Source organism: Mus pahari, chromosome 23, assembly GCF_900095145.1.
Source record: "Mus pahari chromosome 23, PAHARI_EIJ_v1.1, whole genome shotgun sequence".
In the NCBI taxonomy this organism is placed as follows: domain Eukaryota; kingdom Metazoa; phylum Chordata; class Mammalia; order Rodentia; family Muridae; genus Mus; species Mus pahari.
This window is the reverse complement of record NC_034612.1, coordinates 26,911,139-26,921,265: the sequence shown is the minus strand read 5'-3', so window position 1 is coordinate 26,921,265 and position 10,127 is coordinate 26,911,139. Positions and strand designations below refer to the sequence as shown.

At 51.1% G+C, this 10,127-nt stretch overlaps 1 protein-coding gene across 2 annotated transcripts in view; it reads left to right on the top strand.

Moving 5' to 3' along the window:
- Window positions 1-9,143, top strand: part of Col26a1 (collagen type XXVI alpha 1 chain) — a 146,353-nt gene extending 137,210 nt beyond the window's left edge. For both annotated transcript variants that reach the window (XM_021222731.2, XM_021222730.2), the window contains exons 9-13: window positions 1,427-1,479; window positions 2,386-2,421; window positions 3,624-3,671; window positions 6,648-6,732; window positions 7,712-9,143. In XM_021222731.2, coding sequence (XP_021078390.1) covers window positions 1,427-1,479; window positions 2,386-2,421; window positions 3,624-3,671; window positions 6,648-6,732; window positions 7,712-7,872 — 383 coding nt within the window. In that variant the 3' untranslated portion in view covers window positions 7,873-9,143. The remainder of the gene's footprint in view (window positions 1-1,426; window positions 1,480-2,385; window positions 2,422-3,623; window positions 3,672-6,647; window positions 6,733-7,711) is intronic.
- The last annotated feature ends 984 nt before the right edge of the window (window positions 9,144-10,127 follow it).

Genomic DNA, 10,127 nt, shown 5'->3' with positions numbered 1-10,127 from the left:
CTGGGGGCGTGGCTCAGTGGAAGAGCCCCTGCCTAGAATCCCCCAGGGAGGGCTGGGGGCGTGGCTCAGTGGTAGAGCCCCTGCTTAGCATGTACGAGGACCTGGGTCTCCTCCTCACTCTTCTGTAGAATGGGAAAAAGCAAAGGCAAGAGGCAGCTTTGGAAAGGAGATAAGTGGGGTTCACACAGAAGGTTACATTTGAGAGAGATGAGGCAGCAGATTCTTGGGGTGCTGAGGACTTCCAGGTGACATGCCACATCTCTGCCTGCTTCGGACACAGAGAAAGTGTTTGTTTTGTAACTAGACTGTGGCCTGGTGTGTCTTCTCCTGAGGTGGCTGCCTGAGCACACCCTAGTGAAGATTCCCTCGGGCTGGAGAAGTGAGGTCTGTGCAGGGAAAAGGGTTGAAAGCCTGGGCCTTGGGACATCCCCCGGGCTTTGGGGGGAAATAGGCATGAAGCCCACAGTGGCCACGGGCAGTGGCTGGCTCACATCTAAGATTTATGTGGAGGAGGAAAGGGAGAAGTCCTGTTATTCCTCTTACCCAGTGCTGTGAGAAGACCAGGAAATAATAATAGAGTTTGCTCATCAATTGATGGGAAGAAACAGCACCAGTGGAACTTTCCAGAAGGGCATCTGCAGGGTGAGGTGAAGAGGGCCTGGTGGGAACTTGGGAGTGTTTCAATTTCTATCCTGTTGCTGTGACAAATACCATGGCCAAGATCAGCTCAGGGGAGGACAGGGTTTATTTCAGTTTACAGGGCATAGTCTGCCATTGAGGGAAGCCAGAGCAAGAACCCGATGTTGAAACCCTGGAGGAGTTCTACTTGCTGGCTTACTGGTTCAGGCTTATACAGCCAGGACCCCCTGCTTAGGGAATGGTGTCACCCACAGGGGGCTGGGCTCTCGTACGTCAATTAATAATTAAGACAATCCCCCAGGCATGCCCACACACCAGTCTAGTTTGGGCATCTCTTAACTATATAAGGATGCCCAGAATGGTTGGGGCTACAGAGGTCCCTAATGGAGCATTTCTAAATGTGTGATTTGGATGGACATGGTGAACAGCCCTGGTAAGCAAGGAAATGGATAGAGGCTGTCAGAGGGGCTGGTTCAAGGCTTCCAAATTGGCAGGGGACAAACAAGCCGGGGTAGCTTGGATTAGCTCTCTGTTCAGTCTCCTGGCCTCAGGATTGGGGTAATCATGTAGATTAGGCATGAAAGGCAGTGGATGGATAGAGATTGGATTATAAGAGCTGAGAGTGTATGAGTCTTTTATGATGTCCATTCATCAAACTTTCATTTGTTACCAGGGGGTGGGGGGAAGACCCAGGGCAGGGTCAGGATGCTGGGAATGTCTCTGTTCACATCTGATGGGGGATCAGTGGCCTTTTCTGACCTCAGGTATTCAATGACTTTACACACAGGTCCCCCAGGACCACACGGTCCCCCGGGACCCCCAGGAGCACCTGGATCCCAGGTAAGGACACAGCCATTTCTAGTGTAATATAGGGGGTAGTCTCGGGGTATCAATGTCCCAGTGTGGCACCACTCTCATCTTATTGGTGATCTGAGTCCCAGGAAGGTTAGATATTGCTGGAAGCCACACAGACATTCTTGGCTAGTCACCCAATGGCACTGGAATCTTGGTTCTTTTCCTGAGAATCATCTATGGGAGAAGAAGCTTGATTGGACAGTCCCAAATTCTAGGATTACTCTGTCCAGCCATGCCGTCCATCAGTTTAGAGAGGGGAGTGTGGGTGCTGATGCCCTGATCTAGGGACAAGGCTGGCAGTAAATGTGGAGTGTGATGTAAGACAAGGTGAGGAATCTGGGACTTATCTGTGGAACTCTGTGAAGGTTTCTGTCATCTAGATGGCACTGGTTGAGTTGAGAGTCAGTTTTCATGCTGTTTGCATTTTCAGAAGGTCTCTCTGGCTCACTCTGTGAGGCCAGGAGCTAGGGTCCCACTTTAGTGACAGATTCGACAGTGTTTTGTGAGCAGCTGGGTGTCAGGAGACAGCTGCACACATAAGCATATGACTGAGAACCCTGGATTTGGCACATATAAACCCTGGATCAGCACATACATGACCATCCTCCTGCCTTAGTTACTTGTAAGTTTTTCTGCCCAAGTTCTAAGTCCCCTGCTTCCATCCTTTTCATGATGCCCATGCTTGGCACTGCTTCACTGTACAAGGGATTGGACCGAAGGCCCACCCAAGGCTTAGATCAGACTTCTGCTGTGGGTGGGGCTGCATACCCAGTCAGTTCCCAAGTTTGAACTTCCAGCTTCCTCTTCTGCAGGGATCCAATATGGGTGGGGCCAGAGAGAGAGAAAAAACATTCAAGATAGGAGAACATAACTGAAGTTTTTTTTCCCCAGGGCCTGGTGGATGAGCAGGTTGTGTCAAGGCCATCTGTAAGTATGGGCTGGGCACTGGGAAATTGGGGGCCATGTCTGCACTCAGCTCTATAGTGTCCCCAAGTGTAGGTTTGTCTATTCTAACTAGAGGAGGGACCGGAAAGCACGAACTAGGTACAGCCTGAGCTGTCCCAACAGAAAAGGGGGTAACCTGGAGGTGGGACTCCAGCCCGAGAGTGTGACAAAAGAGGAAATAGCCTCAAGTTGGGGGTTATTCTGGGAGGGTCTAGTCACAGTGTATACACAGTTAATGCACCAAGTGGTCTGGAGTTTTATATTAATGCTGTATATCCCAGGGTCATAGATTCACAGTCTGTATAACCAGAAAGGTCCCTTTGGTTCTCTGGACCTCCCAGAGCCTGGTACTCAAACAGCTCTTCCATGCCCCTTTTAATACACAAGGATTTATGGGTCTTAGCTCCAGTCTCTAAGACCAAACAAAGGCTAATATTTCATGTTCAAGCCACAAATCAGGGTCAGGAGATGGAGAATGGATCTCTGCTGAGTACCTACTGATAATAGGAGTGTCCATCATCATGTATTTAAGCCTCACTACCACATATACAGACTATATTATACTGATTTATCAGTATAAATTTTACAACTGTAGTTCAGAGAGATTAAGTAATTCCCAAAGCCACACAGCACAACAGTAGAGCTGAGATTTGAACTCAGGAACATCTGTCAACAACCAAGGCTTGCCTCTTCCCATGCCTCTATCTAGTGGCCAACGGAAGCACTGGCTTTGACAGCACTTCTAGAACTCCGAATAGTGTAAGCCTATGCTCAGTGTTAATCTACTTAACCTCCTGCATAGCAGCAATATAGGCACAGAGAGCCTAGCATCGCTCAAAGTCACGAAGCAGTCATTGGCCATGTGTATGTAACGCCATCCATGATGATGGTTTTACTGGCCCCATTTTAGAGACCGGAAAACAGCCTAGAGACAAAGGCAATTTAATCAACATTCACAAAAGCTGACACCCCAAGTTCCAAGCCCGAGTGCCCCGTGCTTCAGAGCAGTCCTTGGGGTAACTCTACATACCTCCCTATGGCAGACTGGACAAGTGATGTCCTAGTCTATGCCCTCCGTCCCTTGTGTCACCGCAGACCATCTGTCTTCCGTTTCTGTGTGTCCCTGAGGGTGGAGTGATGCCCTTGCCCCTACCAATATCTTGACCATGAGACTTGCTTCCTAGGGTGAGCCCAGTGTGAAGGGAGAAGAGGACAAAGCCAACGCGGCAGAGGTAACTATGGTTGTTGACAATGTCTCCTGTGCTAGAGGTGAAAGCCAGACCTCCAGGGTCACCAGAGCTGGGTACTGGCTACCTAGGACTGAGTCCTCCTTTTTCCTCTGGTAGTTTCCAACTCAACAAGGTGACCATGTGACGACTCTTGCAATTGTGGGCCAGCCGCAGCTGGGGTAACTGAGCCCGGATGCTGGGATGGGAGGAGCATTCTCAGGAGTGGCTGGTGGGGAGCGGGGCACAGACATGCGGGAAAGACACTGCCCCTTAACAAGCCCCAGTTACGAAGAGCATTCACCACACTGACTTGGTGGACGTGGGCTGGTGGATGTGGGGTTCAACAGGTGGAGGAGGGGGGCTCAACTTGGAACCCTAATAAAGGAGGAAAAGATTGGGGAAAGCAAGTGGGAGATGGGACAAGTGCTTGGAGGGGGAGGAAAGGGAACAAGGGTGCTGGGGTTCCCTAAACACAGGGCTGGGCAGGCGTGAAGGTCAAGGTTGTCCGCAGCCAGCATGGGTGACCTGAGACCTTGGAAGACTGGTTTGCGGGACAAAAAAATAAATAACAAAAACAAAAACAGTTCAGGAAGGGAAGTGCCTGCTCAGGGCTTCCTGTATGTGCCAGAAGTAGGCTTGTGGCAGACTTTTCAAGAGTCAGTGAGGAAATTTGGAGCAGGGTGGAGGCAGCCTGTGCTACTGGAGTGAGGCTGAGCCACGCATGTCAGAGTAGGGGCTTTAGGAAAGGATTGCTATACTTAAGGAAAAGAAAACCCCAGTGCTGAGGAGGCAGACGCAGAAAAAGCACAGGTTTGAGACTAACCTGGGGCATACACTGGGATCCTGTCTCAAAAACAAAATAAAATAAAATAAAATAAAGCACATGAGGAATGGAAGGAAAAAGGCAATTAGAGGAGAGAGGAAGAGAGAGGAGAAGGGAGAAGAGGGAGAGAGGTGAGGGGAAGAAAAGGGAGAAAAGAAAGAGGGGAAGGAAGGAGGGTGGGGCGGGAGAGGCGGGGGAGAGGAGAGCTTTCTGGGTCTCTAACTGAGACCCTGAAGACCCAGAGCCTCTTCCCCAGCTAGGAGGCATGGGTTCTGCACACAGCTGCCCTGTCTCCCATGAGACCTTCGCTCTAATCATATAATAAACACTCTTAGACTCCCCCTTGACTCTGAATGAAACAACAGAGCCCGAGTATTCCACAGGCAAAACCGTACACCTGTCCTGACACCAGCCCTGTGCTGCTCTGGGTGGCAGCCTTGCCCCTTGGCCACCCAGTGTTGCCTCCGCTTCGGTGTCTCTCAAAAGTCAGCAGCCTACTGTGTGGGTATGCCCGTCCACAAGCGAAGCCACGTGCGAAGGTTTCTGAAATGTGCCTGGCACTAGCTCCTACCAGCTGGGAGGCTCAGCTGTCCCTGGTCGTCTTCTGGCTTGACCCAGCTGACCCCACAAAGCTGATGCGGCCCGTGCTCTCAGACAGACAATCCAGGCAGGTGCGCATCTCGGTGTTCACCTGCAGGCCTCTGAGCCGGGTGCTCTGGCCTCTTGGTCTTGCCTGGAAGGCGGGTGTCCTGGGTTGATTTCCATCACTTTGATTAACATTGTCTGAAGAACAGATTCTCCAACTTTCAGTCATCGGGGGAAGCTAAAGCTTGTAAGAGTTCTTCATATATCCTGGGTTAAAAACAGTCCAATATGATGTCCAACAATTGCAAAATTATCTTCCATTTATGAGTGAGATTTCATTCTGCTAGCATTCCTTATTATAAAAGAAAAAAATCCTCTCTTTTAAGGCGCACAATTGCCTACTTTGTTCTTGGCCATTGTACTTTAGGCATTACATCAAAGAAACCATCACCTAATCCAAGGTTACAACTGCTGACCCCTATGATCCCTTCTAAAGGTGTTATGATTTGGGCTCTTACATTCAGGGCCACGACCTTTTTGAGATAATCCTTTACATAGTGGGAAGTAGAGTGTCTGTTGGAGCTTGAACTGCATCTCTCAGGAATATATGATGAATCAGAGCTGTAGAGATGGCTCAGCAACTGGGAACACAGACTGCTCAAGTCAGTTTGCTTTCTATTGCTGTGATAAACACTGTGCCCTACAGCAACCCAGAGAAGAAAGGGTTAATTTCAGTATTCAGATTTCAGTCCATCATCAGGGAAAGTCAAGGCAGCAACCTGGAGGCAGGAGCTGAGGCAGAAACCATAGAGGAACACAGCTTACTGGCTTGCTCCCCATAGATTGCTCAGCCGGCTTTCTAATATAATTCAGGACCGCCTTGCCCAGGGGATGACAACGCCCACAGTGGGCTCTGCCCTCCCACATCAGTCATCAGTCAAGAAACTGATTGTGGACCACAAACTGGCCTACAAGCCAATCTGATGGAAGCACTTTCTTAATTGAGGTTACTCTTCCCAGATAACACTATCTTGTGTCATATAGAAAGACAACAAACAAACAAAAACCTAACAATTTCAGCCCAGGGCATGCTGGGAAGGAGCCCTTAGAAAACCATGGAAGCCAGGCGTAGTGGTGCATGCCTTTAATCCCAGCACTTGGGAGGCAGAGGCAGGCGGATTTCTGAGTTTGAGGCCAGCCTGGTCTACAGAGTGAGTTCCAGGACAGCCAGGGCTACACAGAGAAACCCTGTCTTGAAACACCCCCCCAAAAAAAAAGAAAACCATGGAAAGAGAAAAATAGACTTGAGACCACCTCGTCTAGAGTAGAAGCCCAGGACAGCAGTCCATGCTGGGTAACTGTGGGAATGCTTACTGACTGGATTCTAGGTTGCTCATTGGCGAATCCTCTTTGGAGCATCAGTGTGGCACACAGCCACTGCTTGGCTTTGACTAGAGCGGTGTGGACACTGAGGGGAAAGGCAGGACTTCGAGGATGTCCACGGTGTTTGCATAGCCTGTGCCCACCCCAGGCTGACTGAGACCCTGAACCTGGCCTTTCATTCCCACCAGGGAGAAGGCGTGCAGCAGCTTCGAGAGGCCCTGAAGATCCTGGCGGAAAGGGTTCTTATCCTGGAGCACATGATTGGGGTGCATGGTGAGTAGCAACCAAGCCTCCCACGCTCCCATGACCTGCACGCCCATGGGGGCTGCCAACACTGTGTGGTCCCTGCTTCAGGGACTCCACCTTGGTATTGTCAAATGGTCCTCTGATTTTGCATCCTTATTCCCCCATTTGCTTAAGGACAGTAAGTGTCTAAGCTCTAACACCCCGCCCTCACCCCCACCCCCAGCATCGCAGGGGATGACCAGCCACACTCAGCCATGCCCGGCCACCTCCTGCCTCCACGTCTTGCTCAGGCCAATCCCTCCATCGCTGACCACTGATTCCCACGTCAGAACACGCTTCTCGGTGAAGCTGTCCTAAGCTCTCTTTGTCCACATCTTCCTCCGTATCATCTGCCTCCATATCTTCCTTCTCATCATGGAATGAGTTTTTCCTGTGTCTTCCCGATACACTGGGGACCCCTTGTACAAGCTGGGGGTGGCTGGTGACTCTGCAGGGTATGGAGCTCAGGCCACTTGCTATTGGCTAAAGAATGAGTGGGCGGGTGCATAGGTATGATGAATGCAGGATCAAACACATGGGGAGAGGGCAGTGCCTAGGTGCGTGAATGAGTGGGAGAATGCGTAGGCAGACAGATGGGTGCGCAGGGGAACACAGATGACTTGGGGAACGAGTAGGTGGATGAGAGAATGGGGTAGTGGATGATAAGCGAGAGAATGGGGAAATTAATGAATGGCAAAGTGAATGAACAGTGACATGACTAGCTGGGTGAATGAACGGGAAAGAAGATGAATGAATGGGGAAATGAATGGAGATCTGGATGTGTGAATGGGTGAGCAAATTAACAGATGAATGAGTGTGTAGGCTACAGAATGAATGAATGAATGAATGAATGAATGAATGAATGAATGAATGAGAGACAGAGCCTATTTGCCTCCTCTCACTGGGAGCAAGGCCATTGGGTACACCTAGGCTGTCTTGAACATCCTTCCTTCTGCCCTCCTTTCAGATCCCCTGGCCTCCCCTGAGGGCGGCTCTGGGCAGGATGCAGCCCTGAGAGCCAACCTCAAGATGAAGCGAGGAGGTCCTCGACCCGACGGCATCCTGGCTGCCCTGCTGGGCCCTGACCCTGCACAAAAGAGCGCAGACCAGGCTGGCGACAGGAAGTAAGAGTCCCTCTCCCCGGTGCGAGCCCAGCCCTACAGCTGAACAGCGGCTTCATCCTGAAGACTCCCCACGTGGGACTGGGCATCAGGCAGGGACCATTGTGGAGGACACTGGGAGCCTGGGGTCCCTGGGGAGAGATGGTGCTTCCAAGGGCAGGGCCCACCACCCTGACAGAGCTCTTCTTTTGCCCCTGCCCCCTACTTCCCACTCCCGCTGGAGACGGGGTCTGGGTGAGCTGGGTGGGCTGGGTGGAGTTAGGAGAATAACCACAATTCTCAGTGGCTGAGCCCCTGCTCTGTCAGGGTCAGGGCCAGCTCAGGCGCTTTCCCTATATCGTCTCATTATTAATCCTTAAAAGGTAGGTCTGTGCTCCCCACTCAGCCCGGGGACCGATGTACAGACGGCACACATGACCCAGCTTCTGTGTGGGGGTGTGTGGGGGTAGATTTTAACCCAGACCTCATGTTGCTAAAGCCATGACCCTGAGGAGTGTGGTCCAGAGGATTCCTGAGGCAGCTGGGCTGCCGGGAGGCAGGGCCACCTGGAAAGACATCAGGGCACTACAGAATTTGGGGCCTGCCGCTCTTCCTCTGGTCACTTCCTTAGGGCTGCAGGTAGGGGTCAGCTTCCAAGAGGGGAGTTTGAGGGAGGGTCTCTGAGGATGAGAAGGGCAAAGAGCTTTGAATCAGTTTGGCGACGCCCCCTAATGTCTCCCAGTCTTGCTGAGCCGACTGGTCCTTACCCGCCCTCGCCCATGGAGAAGGAAGGACCATCCAATGAGACCATCCATCCAGGGTGGGACCTAGAGCTTCCATCATGGCCACTCTTTCATGAATATCTATATCCTATTTTGATGGACAGCACAAATCCATGACCCCTTAACAGTCAGACTGCCTGTATCCTACCTAGGCTTGCTAGGGGCCGTGGCCACACACCTTGAGGCTGGGGTCCGGGCAGGTTCCACAGAAGAACTGCCCCACAGCCCTGAAGGCCTCTCTGGCTGGTGCTTGGTCTCTTATGACCCCCCCCCTACTCTGGTGCTCCTCTAACTGGGCCATGGCCCCGACACTCAGAGGACAGAAATCACCCCCCTCGGGTATGTCTCCCTGCCCGGCAGGAGTGACCATCCCTAAAGTTCTTGGTGCTTATGCAAGGCTGTGACCTGACCCCACTGGGCCCTGTAGGCTTTCCCTGAGCTTTTCTCTGTCTCCACCAGGAGGTGATCAGAGGTGACCTGTGATGTTATTTCAAATAAAGGTGCTCTCTCCACTGTGGTCTTTCTGTGGCTTGGCAGCTGTGGGGGTGGGGGGGCTGGACTGCACCCAGATAATTTATGCCAGACAACCGATAAACAACTGTGTCCAGATTCAGGGCAACCTTAAGGTTTCTGAGGCAGAGGAACCCAAGAAAGCAGGCAGATAAAGGGAGGTAGCCTTAGACGTGGCCGCTCAGAGTAGCCCAGATGGCTCTGTAGGTAAAAAACAAACAAACAAACAAAAAAAAAAACATTTGCCACCAAGCCTGGTGACTTGAGTACAGTCCTCAGGACCCACGTGACAGGAGACAACTGACACCTGCAAGGTGTCCTCTGGCCTCCAGGTGTGCACGGCTACACATAAAGGAATCAGTGCGTCTACATTTTCAGATGGGGCTGGGGAGATGGCTCCGCAGTTACCACAGCGGTCTGCTTTTACAAGGGGATCCAAGTTCCATGCATGGCATCCATGATGGACACAAAACCATCTGAAAGTCCAGCTCCAGGCCAGCCAATGCCTCCCCTGGCCTCTACAGTTATCCACATACATGTGCACATACAGACTTACATGGGGAGGAAAAATATACTCACCTACACACACACACACACACACACACACACACACACACACATGCATGTGCATACACACACATGCACTCACGCACACACACACACACATAAATAAAAACAATATAAATTTCTAAAATAAAGAAGTGGGGGGCTGGAGAGATGGCTCAGAGGGTGAGAGCACTGACTGCTCTTCCAGAGGTCCTGAGTTCAATTCCCAGCAACCACATGGTGGCTCACAGCCATCTGTAATGAGATCTGGCGCCCCCTTCTGGCATGCAGGCATATATGCAGGCAGAGCACTGTGTACATAATAAATAAATAAATCTTTAAAGAAGAAGAAGAAGGAGAAGAAGAAGAAGAAGAAGAAGAAGAAGAAGAAGAAGAAGAAGAAGAAGAAGAAGAAGAAGAAGAAGAAGAAGAAGAAGAAGAAGAA